This window comes from Bombus pyrosoma, linkage group LG11 (genome assembly GCF_014825855.1).
Source record: "Bombus pyrosoma isolate SC7728 linkage group LG11, ASM1482585v1, whole genome shotgun sequence".
NCBI classification, from domain to species: Eukaryota; Metazoa; Arthropoda; class Insecta; order Hymenoptera; family Apidae; genus Bombus; species Bombus pyrosoma.
The window spans coordinates 6687196-6707924 of NC_057780.1; the positions used below are offsets into that span (position 1 = coordinate 6687196).

General features: G+C 40.4%; 1 protein-coding gene across 15 annotated transcripts in view; it reads left to right on the forward strand.

The window, feature by feature from the left end:
• LOC122572509 overlaps positions 1–20729 on the forward strand; it is a 125920-nt gene that overhangs the window by 70014 nt on the left and 35177 nt on the right. For 2 of the 15 annotated variants that reach the window (XM_043737525.1, XM_043737527.1), the window contains exon 1: positions 15575–17756. The exons of the other annotated variants lie outside the window; for them this stretch is intronic. Coding sequence is in view for 1 of the 2 variants with exons in the window: in XM_043737527.1 (XP_043593462.1) it covers positions 17731–17756 (26 nt within the window). In the remaining variant the exon portion in view is untranslated. Of the gene's footprint in view, positions 1–15574; positions 17757–20729 lie in introns of those variants that run through there. 15 annotated transcript variants of the gene reach the window in all.

Consider the following 20729-nt stretch of genomic DNA (forward strand, 5'->3'; position numbering starts at 1 on the left):
TCTCGAGAAGCTTCGTTTCCGAAAGGATAAATTTGAAAAATGTTACTTTATATCTTTTACCTATTTTCGTTTCTACGATAACATCTAGTTGATAATTAGTTATGTTTCAGTATACTTGATAAATCGTGAAACTCGATTTTCTCCAGAACTATACCTTAGAATGAGAAAACTTTGCTCCGCATCTCGTTCTACAATTTTCATAAGAATCACCTCGTAGCCGCTTGTACACGTTATTCCGCCACACCCTGTATATTACGTTTAATATATATAATACATACAATATTATACGTTTGGAAAATTGGTGTTCAATTCGGCCAACATGATCGTGACGATCGTAAAATGTTTTAGATAATACGTGAAATAATACGTAACAATTGTTTATGTCTAGTACGAGAAACTTAACAAACAGCAACGTATAAAAACTTATAGAAACGTAACGAGCAACAAATAACAACACATACAAACTCATAGAAACCTATAGAAACTTACGAGAGACTTAATAAAGAGCGATGTTTACAGACTTATAGAAACATATAAAAACTTACGGAAACTTAACGAGTAACAAATAGCAACATATACAAACTTATAGAAACTTAGAAGAAACTTAACAAACAGCAACGTATAAAGATTTATAGAAACTTATAAAAACTTGCAGAAACTTAACGAGTAACAAATAGCAACGTATACAAACTTATAGAAACTTAAAAGAAACTTAACAAACAACAACGTATAAAAATTGATAGAAACTTATAAAAACTTATGAGAATCTAACGAGTAACAAACAGCAACATATGCAAACTTATAGAAACCTATAGAAACTTAAAAGAAACTTAACAAATAGCAATGTGTAAAGATTTATAGAAACTTATAAAAACTTATAGAAACTTAACTAGCTACAGACAGCAACACATACAAACTTATAGGAGCTTAAAAGATAATAATTCGGATAATAATATATATATATATATGTTACCCGAAATTAGATCTCGAAATACGATAATAGAATAGAACTGTTTTTCTTCCGAAGACAAGAAAAATATCTACTCGTATATAACGTTACACGTTGCGTGGAGGGGAAAGATATTTAATGAAATCAGGGAGGCACATTTTCCTTCGCTTAACCCGAAATATACGAACATCGGTGGCATAAAGCGAGGGAAAATAGTCGGTTGATCGAATTTCCTCGCGGAAACATCGTTCGAGGCAAAAACTGGAAAAGAAGAAGAAACGAAGTTTTCGGGACGCGACTTCCTCGTTTTCTTCGTATCGAGGCTATCTCCTTGGGAAAGAGCAAAGCACGCTTCATCGATCATAGATAACCACCGCTCTTCGTTCACAGGTGAATTGCAGTCGCTTCACTGGAGAATCGAGATCGCTCGCCAACTGACGCAATCTTAAAGACTTCTAGTCGAAGCTTCCGTGATTCTAACGTGCTTTCGATCGTCGCATCGAAACCCACGGTTTAAAGCTACGTTCTCACCGAAGCGAATGAGTAGAATGTTTCAGTTGTCGCATGTTTCAAACAGTATCCAACGAGCATCAACTTGTAGAAACATTTTATTTGCACTGAAACGACATAGTCGGAGGAACGTTTGGATTTTGTTTCGCTTTCAAACAGACGTTTGTTTCCGTTGTGAAATGTTTCTCGTTGTTGCTTCAGCGAGGATGCAGCTTAACGTTAAGGCTCCACTGGAGCAGAGTGAAACAACTTCTTGTCGCCTTTTCTCGCTGCATGTTCCAAAAAACATTTCCAACCAACAGCAGCTTTATGTAGAAACTTGTAAAAATTTAGAGAAACTTAACGAGCAACAAGTAGCAACACATATAAACTTATATAAATCTATAGAATCTTACGAGAAACTTAGCAAGCAACAACGTATAAAGATTTATAGAAACTTATAAAACTTACAGAAACTTAACGAGTAACAAATAGCAACATATACAAACTTATAGAAACATGTAGAAACTTAAAAGAAACTTAACAAACAGCGAAGTATGAAGATTTATAGAAGCTTATAAAAACTTATAGAAACTTACAAGAAACTTAACAAACAGCGACGTATAAAGATTGATAGAACCTTATAAAACTTGCAGAAACTTAACGAGCAACAAACAGCAACATATACAAACTTATAGAAACACATAGAAACTTAAAAGAAACTTAACAAACAGCAACGTATAAAGATTGATGGAAACTCGTAAAAATTTAAGGAAACATTTTTATGTGCACACTGAGGCAACATTCCATGTCGAGCTGTGACTTTCTCAAGGAAAACAGCAACATCAAGGAAAAGTTACTCGATGTTGATTACGTGGAAACGAGCCCATACATACTTAAATCTGTCCTTATCGTGGTCATCAAACTCGCGACGATAGCAGATGAACACAGGCAAAAGAGAAAATTGAAATGACCCGAGATGATGCGGCTTTGCCCTTGACACGATTTACGTTATTAGCAGCAGCACCAGAAATAGACGTTCCCTTTTAGGTGGCTCACCCTCTGCGCTGCAACTCGCGGATATGAAACCAGAACGCTCGGGTGTAATCTGTCTCAAACGACCGCGTTATTGCACCGCGTGTTACGCTAGGCAACGTCAAAGGGTGGATCGGTTTAATAAAGGCTCGTAACGTTCTCGATGTTATTAGTTGACGACGGCGACACGAACAATTCTATTAGACTTTTGAAAGACCAAAGTACTCTTAACGCCAGTTTCTCTGTAAGTGTCCAACGCCAGTGAGTGTCTACATCAGCGATTTTCGCTTCTTCTCATCCAATGGCACATATACGATTGTTGAGAATTTTGGATCTTAATAGCCGAAATATTGGTATAGGAATACTAAATCTACATTTAGAATTTATATTAGAATAGTTATATATTTATTTGATAAAGGATTTCAAAGATATTCATCGATACACACTTGCACGCGTCTCGGCACTTTCTTCCATACCAGGCTGGTTAAAGATTAATAGATATCTTAATAAAGATAATTGTTAAAATGTACTTCGTGCAATTGTATATTTTGCGATATTACGTTTCCCCACTCTCACCGGATACTCTTCCATCTAACAATTTATTAATTAACGCGTTTTATTCATTTTCTTACTTAACAATTTACAGACAATTCGCTGGGACACGTGCAGTAATTTAGTCAGACAGCGAGTAATTTAGCAGCTTGTCGTGTGTGGACAGGTGACAAAATTTTCGCCGAGTAATTTGGTAGAACGATTTAGCGAAGGAGATTTCGCTAGATTTTCCAGTGGAATAAGAAAATTACATCTTTCGAATTAGCACGCGTGCCGATTAAACGGCTACAAGCCGTAGAAGTTGGTTCGGACACGACGAGTAATTTAGTCGAGTAAAACGAATTTGCTAAACGAGTTTGCTACGGAGGTCCGGTGCGGATGAAACGAGGATGAAAGCGACGTTTTTCGACGAATCAACGGTGTAAATTCGGCTTTACTCGTTGCTCGACTAAACTAGTGGCCCTGTCCGAACCAGTCTTAAGGGAAAAGAGGTCAGTGCCCCTGTGACTAAATAGTCGTCGCGTGTAACACGTTCGAAAAATCTACAGTCCACGAACATTGCTGTCCCGTGCTTGTTACGAACACGACGATCGATCGTCAGAAGAAAATTAGAAAATTCATATTCTTATGAATACAAGGAAAACGAAACGAAGTCTGAACGACAGATTTCTTATACTAAATATCACAAAACACCATATTTTCAATATGTCCGCTGTATCCTGCCATTCGTTTCACTCTGCTTCTTTTCCTCCTCCAAATTCGCTATTTTCAAGGCTAAAGAGAAATCGCGTTAATTAGCAATAAAGCTAGAAAAATTTACCGAATGTCCAGCTGGACAAATTGTAAAATACAAATTAAATAATAAAAAAAAATTCGCTATTGAAAGAAAGAAACGACAGCTCCGACGAGCCTGGCGATCACCCGCCTCTCAGATCCACAGCATCCGAAATAACTCGTCGAGCAGCTGCAATTAAAAGATTCTTTTAATTCTTCTTCTTCTCCGCTCTCGTTGTTCCGTAAGAATCGTTGAATACGCCACGTATGTGTAATATTGGCTTGGCAACTAAATGGTTGCGGAGTTTGTCGATACCACCTAATGGCAAAATCCGCAAACACTTAGTTGCTTACCTAACCTCAACTTACCAACCTAACCTAACCACCTTAGTTGCCTAATACACATTAGATTCAGCTAGAATCAAACATACGATAATCACTTATTACTCACGTTATACTACCAGAATAATTTACTTACAATTCTCAATGAGAATTGATTGTAAAATTCTTTCAAATAAAAAAAAAAGTTGCCCAATACAACGAAGAAGACGAAGTAACGCGACTAGCAGAACTCTGTTCTGTGGCTGTTCTCGGCCACGAGAATAAAGAAGAAGAGAGTCGGTGGCCTCGAAAGACTTTTGGCTGGCAATTTCCGCGACTCGAATCTGGTTTTGCTGGAAACCTCCCCGCGGGACATTCGTTGGCCAGGCATTGTTCTCGCTGTTGCTTCTCCATAAAATACTCGACAGCCGAAATCTCGGTGCTCGAGTACACGTGTTACAATCGATGGTCGCTGGAAATTCTCCGATTGTCCGCGACTGTGCGTGTTTCTCTTCATCGGAGGCTCGCAATGTGTGCAGCAACGTGCACGTCGTTCGTAACGTTTGGTCCATTGTGCAGCCGCGGCCACCTCGCTCTCTGTTTCCTATCGTTTTCGACAACCGTCGCCAAAGGCAATCAGACATTCGTGTGACAGAGTCGGCTTTTGGAAACCACTTGTGAGACAAATTTCTAAGAGGAGCAAGTGTTTTCGTGTTAGTTTCGGCGTCTGGAGGATGCTCTGTCGGTTGAACGTCGCGTCGGTGGTTCTGCTTGCGGGATATCGAGAACCTGTAGACTTGGGAATCGTGGCGCCATAGACGCTAGGTTTCCTATGGCAATGAATAGAACGGGGTCGAATTTCAGACGAATTCAGAGCGAGACACGAGCTTTGAGCTGGACGTTTAACGGTAGCACGACTGAATGCTATTGAATCAACGTCGATATGGCGATGGATCGAGCCAAAATTACCAGCCATTTAATAGCACGATCAAAAGAAGAATGTTCGCTTGTCAACGGATCCGATGATATTTGCCGTGGAATAAGAAAAAAAATTGAAATTGAGAAGAAACGACGGGTGGATTCAATTAATAATTATATTAATACCAATACTGAAGGATCTTTACTACAATCATTAGATTCAGCTAGAATCAAACATACGATGCACGTTATAGTACCACGTCAGAATAATTTGCTTATAATTCTCAATGAGAACTGATTGTAAAATTCTTCTAAATAAAAAAAAAAGCCTTTACCACAATTAATTTATTTACAATAAATGGATTAAACAGATGTCGATTAAACAGAAAACGGTGGTTGTTTAACGTGAACTAATTACAATAACGTGTCATAATTAAGACAACTGGATAATTAATTTGCAACTCTCGTCACCACGGATCCAACTCTTTCTCGACGACGCCAGTTCACCCAAATCCACGTCATTCCACATTACCCAAAACCCACTAGTTACCCAATTACTAGACACGATGACAGCCGAAAATTTGCTTAGACCGTTCTAACGACGCTTTCCACCTAACTTTGCTTTCTAAGAATTTAATGTCACGACCTATTGTCCTGCTCGTCGACTATCGTACGCTCTGGTTCGACGTTTCACTTGCCGTACCAATTTCGCGGGCAATCTCTTCGTCCTTTTAACCGCCAGTACTCTACAAAAATCTCAGTCTTGGCGGTAGAAAATTACAGGCATTGTTGTTCGCAGACTGTGCCACTTCGTCCAACCGTTTCAAACATCTGCCATCTTCACCGAGCATCCGGCCAATTCGTACAATTATCCAGCGGAGGTTTTCCCGCGCGCATACGCGGACCATTTTAATCGCGTAGCTCGATTATACAACAGCGAGGCCATGTGACTGTGCGATTTTTCTCGCGTTTATCCCGTCAGCGATCTTCGAAGCTCGTGTGCGTCGTTGAAGCTTCGGCTGAAACGTGTCGCGACGCATGCATCGATCGATACGTATTGATACGTTGACCGATCGTTCCATACGAAATTTACATCTTCGTCAACGCAAGCAGAGGAATAGAAATTTTATGTTACCAACGAGTACTATATTTTGAATATTTTTTTATATTTATACATACAACGTGCACTCGACAAGTCTGTCTATGATAAATCGTTTAACGTACGTGCGTTCTTCCATTTTTCAACTTTCTACAAACGCATCAACGTCCATAGTTTGTTCGAATTATAGACAGACGTTCTTTTCACGATCCGCTGCCGTTTAATTCGAGCGTTTTATTTCTGTCTCGTTTCGAGAACAGCGAAAGCTTCGCCGATTCCAACATTTTCCGAATAACTTTCAATAATTCGAAATAAGTATGGAGACGAGTTCGAACGAACGAACCTCTGCTGTATAGATTATCTGCACAAAAGTACATTGAAGAAACGCTTTTCCGATCCAACAGACGGTGGGAAGCAAACAAATAAGAAAACGAAGAAAAACCGGGAAGAATATAAAAGTTGTAAAGGCTCCTATGCGCGTTGAAACACGTTGCGACGCATCGACACCTAAGTTTCATGTAATCTGCTTCGGTTTGCCTCCGCGTTATCGATTCCTTGCAGTTCGTGGCGCGATACCGAACTTGAAACGCGTATTTCAAAATGTCCCAGCATTTCGCGATTCCAGTGTCGTTGTCGGTACTAGGAGGTTGATCGCGAAGAATACAAAATCGAAGACTAAAAAGAAATGGCCAGAAACACGGTTAATCGAGAGCGACGGATTTTCTAATTCCCCGTTATCGAAGCAACTAGCAACGAACGAACCGAACGATCGTAGAAATTATTCGCGTCTACGTGATTCTGCTTTTCAACGTCTGTCGGATAAAGTTCGGTCAAGCATCGAGAAACAAAATACAACGATCAGAGTCTACCGTAAATTACGTTCGGTATCGTTGCCACTCTCCGCGATATGTCGAAAGCTGCGTCCGATCGGACCTTGTTCACCGACCAAGACGCAATTCTGATTCCCGCGTCGATACAAGTTGCTTTTGATCGCGATGAACACGATGCATTGTAACGTGTATCCTGAAACCCGAGACACGTTGCGACGTATGCATCGACAGGTAGTTTTCACGATACGCGTTACGATGTACGTAAATCTGTATCGGTGAGTCGGCATCGAAAAGCGACTTGTATCGATACAGGAATTTTGCAGGAAATAAATAATTTGCTTCCTTCGAAAGAAATTCTTTTTTTATTTTTAATAATTTTTCTTTATTAAACGCTCCTATTTGTTTCTATTTTTATTACTATTTACTTTTTTGTATTATTTTATTTGTTTATTACTATAGCATGGGGATTTCAATACTATTACCGACAATCACTAGGAAGGTTTCTATTGTTTCAATTATTTAATTTGTACTTTACAATTTTGTTCAGCTGGACATTCGGTAAATTTTTCTAACTCAATTGCTAAATGACATGTGAATGGCTACCTCTAGCGAGATACCATCTTTGAGTGTGGTCACCCGTGACCACCAACAAGATAAACGGCCCATTGGGGAAGGATGTTGTCTTACATCATCAATTTATTATTATTTTACCATTATATGCTTTGAATAATAAAAATACTCCCGTGGAGTTCTGGGCGAAACATGTAATTTCGGCGTGGCAGTCAAAGTGTTTTAATCGCCGAAATAAATGTATAGGGACACTTAGATTACATTTAGAATTGATATGAAAATAGTTTCAGATTTATTTAATATGCGATGTACAAGATATTCGTCGATATAAATTTGCACGCGTCTCAGCGCTCTCTTTGTCTCACCATCTTCTGTACCACATTACCAACGGAATAGTTGCATTTATCTGTTTTACGAGACGTTGTGCACCCACATACTCCCACATACTGGTACTCATATATATGTGTCACTGCTACACGGCTAATCTAGTGTAGCACACAAATTTTTTGTTTTATTATTTAATTTGTACTTTACAATTTGTCCAGCAGGACATTTAGTAAATTTTTCTAACTCAATTGGTAAATAACATGAGGATGGCTACTCCCAGCGGTTTACCATCTTCGAGTGTGGTCACCCGTGACCACCAATAAGATAAACGGTCCATTGGGGAAGACTGTTGTCTTACATCATCAATTTATCATCATTTTGCCATTATATGCTTTGAATAATAAAAATACTCCCATGGAGTCCTGAGCGAAACATGTGATTTCGGCATGGAAGTCAAAGTGTTAACTCGTGAGCGGTCGACAATGTGTTAAAAAGCAGAATCTCTAGAGAAATATTTTCTACGATCACTGACTTTGTCCGTACTTCGTATTCTCTTTGATAAATCGTGGAATTAGAAAATCTGCCTCGATTTGACCACATCTTATCTCTCAAACTTTTCATCCTTCTTCTCCTCCTTTTATTGGGTTGGCAACTATGTGATTGCGAATTTTGTCATTAGGTGGCACTGACAATATCCGCAATCACTTAGTTGCCAACCCATTATATTTGCTGCTTGATTTTTCATTTTTTATAATCAACACACCAGAGAATAAATACGGGAAATTAAAAAATAATCAGATATTTTGAAAGACGTGCGGCAAACTGAGAAGAATCGGCAACGCGAAGGTAAACCGAGACAGATTCGAGATGAAACGTATAGGTGTCGATGCGTCGCGACGAGATTCAACGTTTATAGGGACCTTTATGCAATCGCCACGTTATTTGACAAACCAGCCACTTCTCATCCCGTTCCGCGTCGCTTCTCTATTGTTACGTGAATTCCGAACGAACGTATTCCAGCTGTTTCGTACGATCGATGGGTTTGCAGGTGAGCGTGCGCGCGAATTAACTCGACCGCATCATTACGAAACGATTACGTAACCAACAGCGGAGAAAAAACGCAGTTACGAGGCTCTAATCGGGATGAGCGATACACAGCCGCGCGTAATTATTTGCGAAATTAACGCGAAATTCCTGTCCGCCCTCCATGCGTCTCCAATGCCCTAAACTTGGACGAACTGCAAATTTCCATCACCTGCAAACTTCCGATAAACTCTTGTCGTTTATTTCTCCGTTCTCTGGCAATTTTTAACAATTTTCTGTACCATTGTCATCTTCTTTCTTTTTATCTTTTTTATGGTATTTCTCGGTATTACTATCGCTCGCAAAAATAGCGTAAAATGTTTCTTTTATTTATTTAATTTGTACTTTACAATTTATCCAGCTGGACATTTGGCAAATTAGCGTAAAATAGATGATAAAGTATGAAGTAAGCGTGAGCGCATGCGTGGAGAAGAAAAATCTTTTTAGAGAAACTGAACGTTACCGGAATATTATTATATTAGGTTGGCAACGAATGTTGGCATTAGGTAGTATTGACAAAAACCGCAATCACTTAGTTGCCAATCCAATAATTCCATAGCGCAACAGATCGTACGTTTGTTGGCGAGGTCGATATTCCCTTATTGTCGGTGAAATTCTATTGGAAGTTAGGATCGTGTATGAATTTCAACGACGTTACAACGTTCTATCCTGGTAGTTTCTATTGTGAGCTGGTTATTGGCGTTCTCGCCTAATCGATATGCTCGTTGTCGGTTTCCTGTGAAAATCGAAAACAAGAGACTCCTTCCGGCGCTGTAACCCGGCAACGTAGAAAAAAGCAAAGGAGACGAAGACCAAAGAGTCGAGCGCTACGATCCGGTTGTCCCGATCCTATTCTCTATCGCCTTTGTTACCGCAAATGACGCTCGATGAATGGACAGGCTGCAGTGGTCCGCTGTTTTCGTTTTACCGATGTTGCACTTTGACAACAGGGACGGCCTGCTAAATTGCCACCTTTCTGCACCAGATCGACCGCCGATCGCGATTCCTACTTTTCTTTATTCTACGAGATAAAAATGAATCTTGTAGGTTTCGTCGATAAGATAGAGATGAAAATTACCAACGTTATAGAAGGGTGCGACGAACGTTAAAGAAAGAAGACGATATCGGACTATGGGAAATTAAAGGAATAAAAAAGAACAACAGGTATCAGGTATGGGAAAAATATCGTGCGCACGTTTTTAGAACAAAATTCCAATATCCGTTCTATTTAAGAAAGCGGTGTCTTTTCTAAAAGGTGATTTTATTCTAAGAAGCAATTACCATTTAATTTCACGACTGGACGTATTTTTCGCCGGATTTTACGCATATATTTCTCTTCCAATTTCTCACTTTTCGACGACAGATAGATCATTCGTTTCGTTTCTTTCGTCGTTTCAATCATTTTTCTGCTGTCCTTTCGCTAACAGCATACGCGTGCTTCTTCGCGTCTTGTCGCGTTTGCTGTATTGCCAAGTTTCAACTCGTAGTCTCGTATTGGCTTGAACATCGCGTACACGATTTCTCCATTGAGGAAACTATACTTATCAGCGAGTTCTATCGATCTATAGCAGATACATCTGCAATTAGTTATATTATAGAATTGCAACCTGCGTTCGTCTTGATTTGCGTTTATTATTTAGGATATTATTATTAGGATATTATTTAGGATAATGATAAAAATAAAGATTTATGACAAGTATATTTAAGTTACACGAAGATGGTATCCCACTGGAGGTAGCCATCCACATGTTATTTAATAATTAAACTAGGAAAATTTACCGAATGTCCAGCTGGACAAATTGTGAAGCACAAATTAAATAATAATAAAAAAAAGTCTATTTAAGTTACAGATGTGTTATTTATCGATGCGTACGGAGAAAACTTGGCTTATCAAGCGAAACTTGGATTTTCTTCGAATCCAAAGTCGTACGCGAACTATGATCGTAAAACTTCAATTTCCCTCGAAAAATCCAATCTTCTCCGGAAGGGTCGTCACGTGCAACCAAACTACGCGTTGCTATGTATCCACGTGCTTTCTCCGACTAGTACTTGAACAGATATATTTCAATAATTAATTCTTTGTTTAATTGCCTGTCGATATTTAAATACAAATTCACTGGATCCTTCATCGTCCATCGTTCGAACGAATTTTTGCCCTTAGAATGTCTGATAAAAGTTCTGAAAACCGTGTCTGACAGTCGATATCCCTAGTGGATAAGAAGCAACAGAATCACTTTCTGTTTTCGCTCTGAATACCCACTCGAGCGCCATCGAGTCTCAGAATTTTCCCAATCCTCGACGTTGCACCGGGCGAACATTTTCCAGTAAATAACACGAGCAATAGTAAGAGAATCGCGAAATCAGCGTGGAAAATTGGGGCAGCGGAGGAAGAAATTTTCCGAACGGATTTCAGCTTCGCAGCCAACCTGGATCATTTTTCGCGAAACAACGTACAACATGTTATTTTTTTTTTTACGAATATATTTTGTTTATACGGAACTCTATGAATTTTTATCAACGCTCATTGGTGACCGGAGCACTTGAGCTTTTTACAATTATAAAAATTAAATGAAACTTGACAGTTAGGGCATTTTGAATATAACCGATAAACAGAAGATACTTTGAAAGAGAAAGTGCCCCACTGAGCGATTAAACATTTTTATTAGAACATCGATAAAAAGAAATGAAAAGAAACCTTGCATCTAACGGTGCACTGTGTCAGCATCCATATTTTTGTGAGGTAATTTACGAATATTATTATAAACCCAGCTTAAAAAATAATCGTAAATGCTACTTTATAATCATGCATATAATTGAGGTTAGAAATGTGCACATACCTTACTATTATATATAGAATGTGCAAATACCGTTTACTAATATCTTGTACACGTCTCAACAATATATTCCGCACGTTTTGCTTACGATGATATAACAAATGCGAATGGTTTGTTGAAATAAACGAAGCCTTGTTATAATACGTGGCTATCAACGGTTACAAAGGCGCCACGGTGGCCACCAGTGACTACCAATAATATAAACAGTCCATTGGGGAAGAATATTGTCTCACATCACCAATTTATTATTATTTTGCCATTATATGCTTTAGATTACACTTAGATTACACTTAGGATTGATATGAAAATAGATTCAGATTTATTTAATATGCGATGTAAAGATATTCGTCGATATAAATTTGCACGCGTCTCAGCGCTCTCTTTGTCTCACCATCTCCTGTACCACATTACCAACGGAACAGTTGCATTCATCTGTTTTACGAGACGCTGTGCACCCACATACTCCCACACACTCATACTCATATATGTATGTCACTACTACACGGCTAATCTAGTGTAGTCGCAAAATTTTTCTTTTCTTTTTTATTATTTAATTTGTACTTTGCAATTTGTCCAGTTGGACATTTGGTAAATTTGTCTAACTTAATTGCTAAATAACATGAGGATAGCTACTCCCAGCGGGATACCATCTTCCAGTTTGGCTATCTTATTTCTTTAGTGAGGTTAGTGGGGTGTTTTCTTTTTATTATTATTATTTAATTATAATAATTAATCGTTTTTAGAGTGTTTTTTGTTTTCTTCTTTCTACGTGAGCTTTGCTCGCTTCAGCAGCCAGCTAGTTTGGATGTGTTGCCTTTCTTTTCTTGTATTTTTCTGCGTACCTGCCGATTTCCTCTTTGACCGTTGGTATGAGCACACAAAATTACACATATCTCAATATAACGTACAGTTACAATATATAACGCGATAGAAAACGCATAGTAAATATCGTGACCTGTTAATACAGTGAATAATTGTTCAAACATTTTGACGATCTTTGCCAACTATACGCTTCCGCTAAATATCTGGCGTATCTTCTGTACACATTTTCAGAGCCGTTTCAAATTTTACCAACGCGTATTAGGTTGGCCAAAAGTTTCTTCCGTCTTCTAAGGAAATAGTATTGGGTTGGCAACTAAGTGACTGCGGATTTTTCAATACCACCTAATGACAAAATCCGCAGTCACTTAGTTGCCAACTCAATAGACGCACGTTTTTGATTTAGCTAGAAAAATGTATCGAATGTCCAGCTGGACAAATTGTAAAGTACAAATTAAATAACAATAAAAAAAAGAAGTTTTTCGTTTGATATTATTTTACGTTCTATTGGAACCAAATGGATGACGCGTAATTCAATGAAATAATACGAAACGAAAAATGTGCATCTGTAATTTCCTTACAAAACGAAAGATTCTTTTAAAATATCCTAATGTATTAGCCGTGTCTCGTTACAGTGCTAGTCGGATTCCATAACGTTTCGTATAATACGAAAACACAGTGACTGGGAGAAATATTCAAACACTTGCCACGAAGCATTTCATGAACATGTTACGTACATATTATACTCTAGAAAATGTTGTGAACGTTCTAACGTGACACGACTATCGCGATTGAAATAGCAAAAGTTGAAAACGATCCAAAAACGTACACGCAAGGTACGAGACAATATACACTCGGCGAAAAATTGATACACCGCGTGAACGGCTGCTGCCAATGCCAAAGATAGTCTCTCCGAGTACCGTAACTTATCGATACAGCGAATAATTGTTCGAACATTTCGATAATCTTCACCAACGCGTACACGCGTATTTCCACTAAACACGCCGCATACCTTCTACATAAATTTCCAACTTTCCGTTCAAATTTTCTCAATGTAAACACGACGAGGTGTGTCTCGTCGCTCCGTCGATGAAATTGCGCAATGTTTTGCGTAAAGTGTACACGTAGAAAGATTCTACAAGTGTTGGAATACTTTCGCGATATCCAGTGTACGTACGCGAGGACCGAGAGACTTCAACGCTAGGCTACGTGATCTTCGGAACGCAGGAGCGACGACACCGAGCGAGAGGGAGGACCGAGTGCGAGATAGCTGGCTGAGAGAGCGAGAGAGAAAGAGAGAAAGAGGGGAAAAGGCCATCGGCGACGAGAAGAAGAGAAAAGAGAGGTCCGCGAGTTTCGAACGGTGCTCGAGAAACGCGCGCTCGCTGATAACGCGGTAAATGGGAAATCAGACGAATGGAAACAGCGGAGAATTCTTGGAGAAAAACAAAATTTACAGGGGAAAGTCCGCGGCAAACAGATGCAAAGGATGTGACATTTTTGGAAAGTCGATACGCGTTCAGTTCACTCGGCCGAAGGAAGAAAAGGATTTTCGTGTCTTTCGATTTTATCTTCTGACGAGGGAGAAGAGCGAAATAGGTTAGGAACGAGGAAAGAAGAGAAAAGAAGCAAAAGAATTCGTCCGACGTGTTGGAGAAACAAAGGATTCGTCGATTTTTCTCGGTTACATTGTCCTTCGTTTACACAATAGAAGTCTCATGTTCGCGCAATTGACGCTCAGATCGGATCGAGTCGGAAGGTCGATTAATTCAGCCCGAAGAAACTAAAATTTCGCTGTAACGAACGAGACTCGGATAAATAAAATTTACGATCGGACGTTGGGAAGGACGTTCGCAAGGAAGAAATTGGAACGAAAGGCGGGCAAATTCGAAGATCCGTGAACAGCGCGTTGGAACGACGATCGACGATGATTTGTTTGTTCCGACGTAGGAATTCGGTTGGAAATCTCAACAGCTCGCGTAATCGCAGTTCGTACGATGATTCGCCAATTGTCCACGCTACCTCGTATTTTTCGTTCGCGTGACAGGAGATGGAAACGTTGAAAGAGGCAGACTCGAGACGCGATTCTAACGCAATTCAAACGTGGGCGACTAGCGATTCAAACGTGGAGAGCTCGACGAAGACGAGTGTCGACGAGGAAGAAATCGCCACTGAAGATTAAAAAAAGATTTTTTTTATTTGGAAGAATTTTACAATTAAATTACAAGTAAATTAGAAAAAAAAGAAGATAAAAGCCAGGAGTACGAACCATCTTATACGGAACACTGACCGAAGATCGCAGCAGATGAGCCACCGTTGAGACACGAAATCTGTCACTTTTCTCGGCCCGAAGAACTGCGCGCGATCGAAACTCCGAAAAGAGCGAAAGCACATCGGGAAAAACAAAAGGCGAGCCGGAATTTCGTGGTTCGAACAAAGCCAGCTCCTTTGCGGCAAGCAAAGGGTAGAAAGAGAAGAAGAAGACGAAGAAGAAGAAGAAGAAAACTCGGCATCGACTCACGAATAGAACGAAGAAGAAACGGATAAGGAAGAAAGAGGAGAGAAAGAGTATAGTAATATGGTATGAAGAAGAGACTACGCTGCAGAAAGAAGAAAAGAGAGGACGAATACCTACAACACGAGTACGATAGAAAAAGAGAGGAAACCTGACGATGCGTGGAGACCGTTGGAGGGGCACGATTGGAGGGAGGTAAGGTAGGAACGCGCAGCTGAAAAGTGGTGGCGACCGGACGAAGAGAAAGAGAGAGAGAGAGAGAGGTTGACGTTGTGGGAAAGGTAAAGAGGTTGGGGGAGGCGGGGAAGGAAAGACGAAGAGAAACACGCGGAGAGAGAACGAGGAAGAGAGACAAGAACGAGAGGGGGAGAGAGAAAGAGAGAAGGGGACACCGGCTTGCCTCGGTCGGAGTAAAGCGAAGCCAACAAACTCACGTCAGTTCGAAGCTGGAGGGATGCCAGCGTTCCTCGTGCGTTTCACGATCGTATCGCGTCGTACACGCCGATACTTAGCGGCCCTTTCGACCATCGGCCGACACATTTGAAACATCGAGAAGGAAACGTCGGCCTTGAAAGTGAAAACTATCGTTTTCCGCGCTGATCCACGCTAACACCGAGATACTTGGGTGCTGGATCGTCGAGTGGTAGGAGAATCGTGCGCGTCCAACAACCACAGAGTGCCACTCGCCGGATTCCACGGACAAGAAGAGGAGGAAGAAGAAGAAGAAGAAGAGGAGTGCTCGGCTCCTGGCACCGTCTTCCATCGAAAAACCATCGATTCCGGTTCTTCCGCCAACTCCGACAGCGTCAACGTCCACGAGTCCCTTCGCGAAATTTCATATCGTCGCTGTTGAGCGCGCTTCCAGTCGAAAGTTCTTCGGAAGAAAACGAGTGGACGATATAGTTGGTGTTGAATACACGCGCCTACATACATATACGTATATACATGCACGCGTACATGCATACACGCGCACCAAGTTTTCGGTAAAAAAGTTTGCAGATTCGTCGCAAGTGGAAAGTCGGCGAACGGATTCTGGAAGAAAACTCCGGGACTTTGATACACGCAGTGGATGAAATTTGATATATAGTCGGAGGGAAGGAGTCTCGTAGTTGGAAGGAAAAACGGTGGAAGACCTGCGGTCAAAGAGAAGCGCACGGAGAAAGTGGAGGATCGGGAACGCGACTGACGAATGCGAATTCGCGGCCGCGTACCATCATCGCGAGAACCTTAATCGTTGCTCGAAGGGAAGAAGGGCGGCGCGCGAGAATATAGGAGAGAGGGTAACGAAAAGCTTGAGTTTTCCCCCTCGGGTGATATGAGCCGGGCGCAATTAAGGCGGTTAACGGAGTCGGGAATACCTGTCCGTCGGCGGGCCAAAACCGGTACGAGCGTTCTCCATACGATATAGCGCGGTCTCCGGCCGCCTCCTCTTCCTCCTCCTCCTCCTCCTCCTCCTTCTCCTCTTTCCTCGTGGCCGCTGCATGCAGCCTTCAAAAGGTGCATACACCTTCGCCAGCACGCCGAGTCTGCGCTTCTTCGTGTCCCTCCTTTCTTTCTTTCCTTCTTCGCCCCGTTCTTCGTTCCGCGTCTCTTTCGTTTCTTTCTTAACCGACTCTCTCGCTGCCTCTCTCTCTGTCTCTCGGCTTACGACCAAGGAACATGGACGTCTCGCAGCGTCTACCGAACGATATATCCTCTCTGGAATAATTTCAGTCTGCGTAACAATCATTGCGTTAGAAAAGCCAGGTAGCAACCTGGCGAGGAACGGCCATCGAGATTCTTCCACGTCGTCCAGCGACGTATCCTTTCTCTAGCGATCCGAGTGTCATCACTATACATCCACTCGTTCTTCGAGGATCCAATCAGCGCCGATCTTCCACAGAATTATCAATCAAAAAGGTGATAGCGACCGAGCAAGAACGTCTCCGTCGGACAGCATCGAGATTCTTAGCGACGTATCTTTTCTCCGATGAGTGACAATATTTGGGAAACGCGAACGTCTCCATCGGACAGCATCGAGATTCTTTGCGACGTGTCTTTTCTCCGACGAGTGAGAATTTTTGGGAAACTGATTTTCGGGAAAGGGATCGCAAAAGTGGTAAACGAAGGAACGTGATCGATACGCCAACAAACGATCGAGTGTTCTCTGATTATCCATCGGTGTTTCGCTGGCAGTGCGTAATCGGAGCGAGAGTGCGGGTCGATGTGGAGGGGAGGAGGCAAGCTGATCTTCGAGGTGGAATACCTGTGCGTGTGGTGCGACTGGAGGGCGGCGGGAATGTTGGAAAGGGCGGGAACAGCGAGGTGATACAGGAGGAACAGCGTAGGAGAGGAATCTCATCCTGGAAGTTGTTTTCCATCGTTTAATACGACGATCTTGCGAACGGGACGAAGAGCACGACGAAGAGGATAAAAGGAAAGAAGAGGAGGAATTCTCATCGGAAGAAGAGATATGAGAGTGCGCGAATGAGCGAAGACGAGTATAGGGAGAGGAAAGGAGGAAGATGGAAGGTCTGCACATATAGCGAATCATTGAGATTCTTAGTTCAATCGTTCGAGAGAGAGAGTCCGTCCATGAGGTTTGAGCGAAGGACGAATTGTTGAGAAGCCACGCCATGAGAATCCTCAAAACGCTACACTGGTAGGTCTCAAACCACGTTCACTCTTTTTCGGGTTAAGTTTCGTTTCGGCCCGAAATCTTTCGCCTCGCGAACCTATTCAAGCGTGTATAGACGTGTCTCATGTTACGATAATACGACTTTTGTAAACACATTTCGCCCGTGTTGCGGTGTCTCGCTGTCCTTGAATTTACCGTGGACAACTTTTGATCGATGGCTTGGCTGTGTTGTTCGAAACAATTTGAAATTTCGTTGACTGTAACTGACACCGTGGCGATTATCTCGTCCCTTCGAGTCTGCAAATGTAATATTAGCTCGTCTCCAATGTTTCTTTCGTTTTAGAAGCAAATAACAGGTACACCAGATTTTTCGATTTTTTGAATTATGTGATTAAATTGTGTTACACGTTGTGTAACGTTGTACGTATCGTAGAAAGCATTTTAAAATTTCATCAGCTGTAACGTGACACGAATCTTGATCGAGACCAATTTTGAAAAAATATATATATATATATACTGTGTGTGTTGTATTGTAACGTATTGTATAGGATCTTAAAATTGGTTTGAAGTTTAATCTGACGACAGTTTTCAAAGTGTTTTGTACAATACGCACGATATATAAAGATACAAGTTTTCTATGAAAAGTGTTCAAATGAAATTAATCTTATTATATATAAGGGAGCTATCATACAACGTTTCTTTTCTTTTCCATATTATTTGACCGTGGTAGAGTGGAAAAATGCCAGGTTTAATTTAAATCGTGGGATTAAAATCGAAGAACGATTGTCCCAAGACAGACTTTTATGAAATTTCAACTTAGACCATTCGTGTTTATATTCTGATTGCTATTCGGATAAATCCAGTTAGATAAATTTAGGTTTGCCAATACTACTATTTATCAGGATAGCAGGAAATTGTGGAATAATTGTAAGCGATGTACTACATCGGAATAAGTCGTAAAATATACGTTTAATCCTGTAATTTTCAGGGATGAAAAATCGCAGTGAAATCGTATTCTGTCGAAAACGTAATACAAAAATTGCAATAAGTTTGCTGTTTGTACTGTTCCTTCTTTACGCTTATCGTGTTCGCGCAATAAGGAGTAAGCAGAAAACAGAAAAGCAGTTAATTATTTGAAATTAATTTCTTAATTAATTCAGCGAATCTGATTAAAGTACAGATTTTCACGCATTTATGGCAGATTGGAAGATTTTTAAAACGCTCGAAATGCACGCGAATCGAAAGCGTAGCGTTTCTTACGATATTTCGTGAGCGAAACCTATTTCTATCGAAGTAGCATTTTTCAAATGTTCGTTAGAACAGGGATTTGCATAAATATGCGCGTTCTAATCGTTAGATGTTGTCGTTCACCACTGAATCACCATTTACATTTAAAGCTAACGTTCTTGCATTCTCGACGTTTGGATAATTTCGCGTATTTCAATGTTCACTGGTCGAACAACATCGAAGCACACAGTGAAACAGATTAAACGTTTCGCGTGTCCTGAAACGAACTTCAACTGCTGTTCTAGCGGTCTCCCCACTTCCGCCTCTGCTCTCTGCTATCGTCGCCATAGAAATGTCTTATTTGGCCAATTTAACGTTAGCCGGTAAAGTGGTCTGGTAAATTCTACTTACGAGAATAGTCGACATCGTTCTTTGTATGGAAATTAATCGTAAGGAAAGTAATTGTAAGGAAAGAACGAAGGGGCTGGAGAATCCGATAGTTTGCCCTCTTCTTACGGAGACACTTGGTTCGCTTGGCGGAAATTAAAAAGGTGTCTACGAAGCATCCTGTGTAATTGAGAGTAGAAAGTCGAACGGGAATAGGAGGAACGCGGTGTGGCGTGTTTTTATGCAGCGATATCGCGGCGATTTCCACACGGAACAATTTGTCAGGACAGCGATTCTATTTATAAAAATCTTCCCTCCACTCTTTCTTATCACGTTGCTGTTCAAGCACGTGTAACACAGTTCGCTCCAATCGTGTTTTCGTTTGTATCTTAATCGTTGATCCACATGCACGCACTCGTCGTGTATTGGCTTGGCAACTAAGTGATTGCGGATTTTCTCATTACTACCTAATGACAAAATCCGCAATCACTTAATTGCCAATATATTCAGCAGTGTCACGTAACTGGTAGTTACGTGATCACCGAAACATAGGATTCTCTCAATTTCACGAAATATTAAACGATCGATTAATTAGAGAAGACGGTAGCTGCGACCAGAGATTCTTAACGTAGTGTGAATAATTCTTTTTTTTTATTTGGAAGAATTTTACAATCAATTCTCACTGAGAATTACAAGTAAATTATTCTGTCGTGGTACTATTTTTTTTTTATCTGGAAGAATTTTGCAATTAATTCTCATTGAGAATTGTAAGTAAAATATTCTGGCGTGGTACTATTTTTTTCCAATTTATGTGAAAGAATTTTACAATCAATTCTCATTGAGAATTATAAGTAAATTATTCTGGCGTGGTACTATTGTTACGTTTTATTGAATTGCCCCGTTTTCTTGAACGTGATGATACGATTTAATCAACAAATTGCATGCACATGGGTAACGTTAACTAGCGTTTAATGCAACTGGCAATAAATTCCACGTTTCGTCTAACCTGCTATGTGCGGGAATACTGGCACGGGAGAGGATTAAAGTTGTTCGAAATAAATTATCAGTATGCAACGAATTATTCAAATCTTACTCGATTATAATATATATATAATTAATACACAAAATTTCTACTCGCATTAATCGTATACTTAATATTTTTAATCGCCAATTATAATTGTCGACGAATAATTTTATTCCAATGCCGAATATCGTACAACCGTAAAATTATCAGGGAAGAGAATATATAAAATTGAAATTCTCACCTTAAATATGCGTATCGTCGATCGCTCTTAGATATGCAAATTGTCGATTAATTGAACCTCAACAAACTTATTTCGACTCTATAGTCAACGCAATTAATATTTATAATTTTCAACTCGA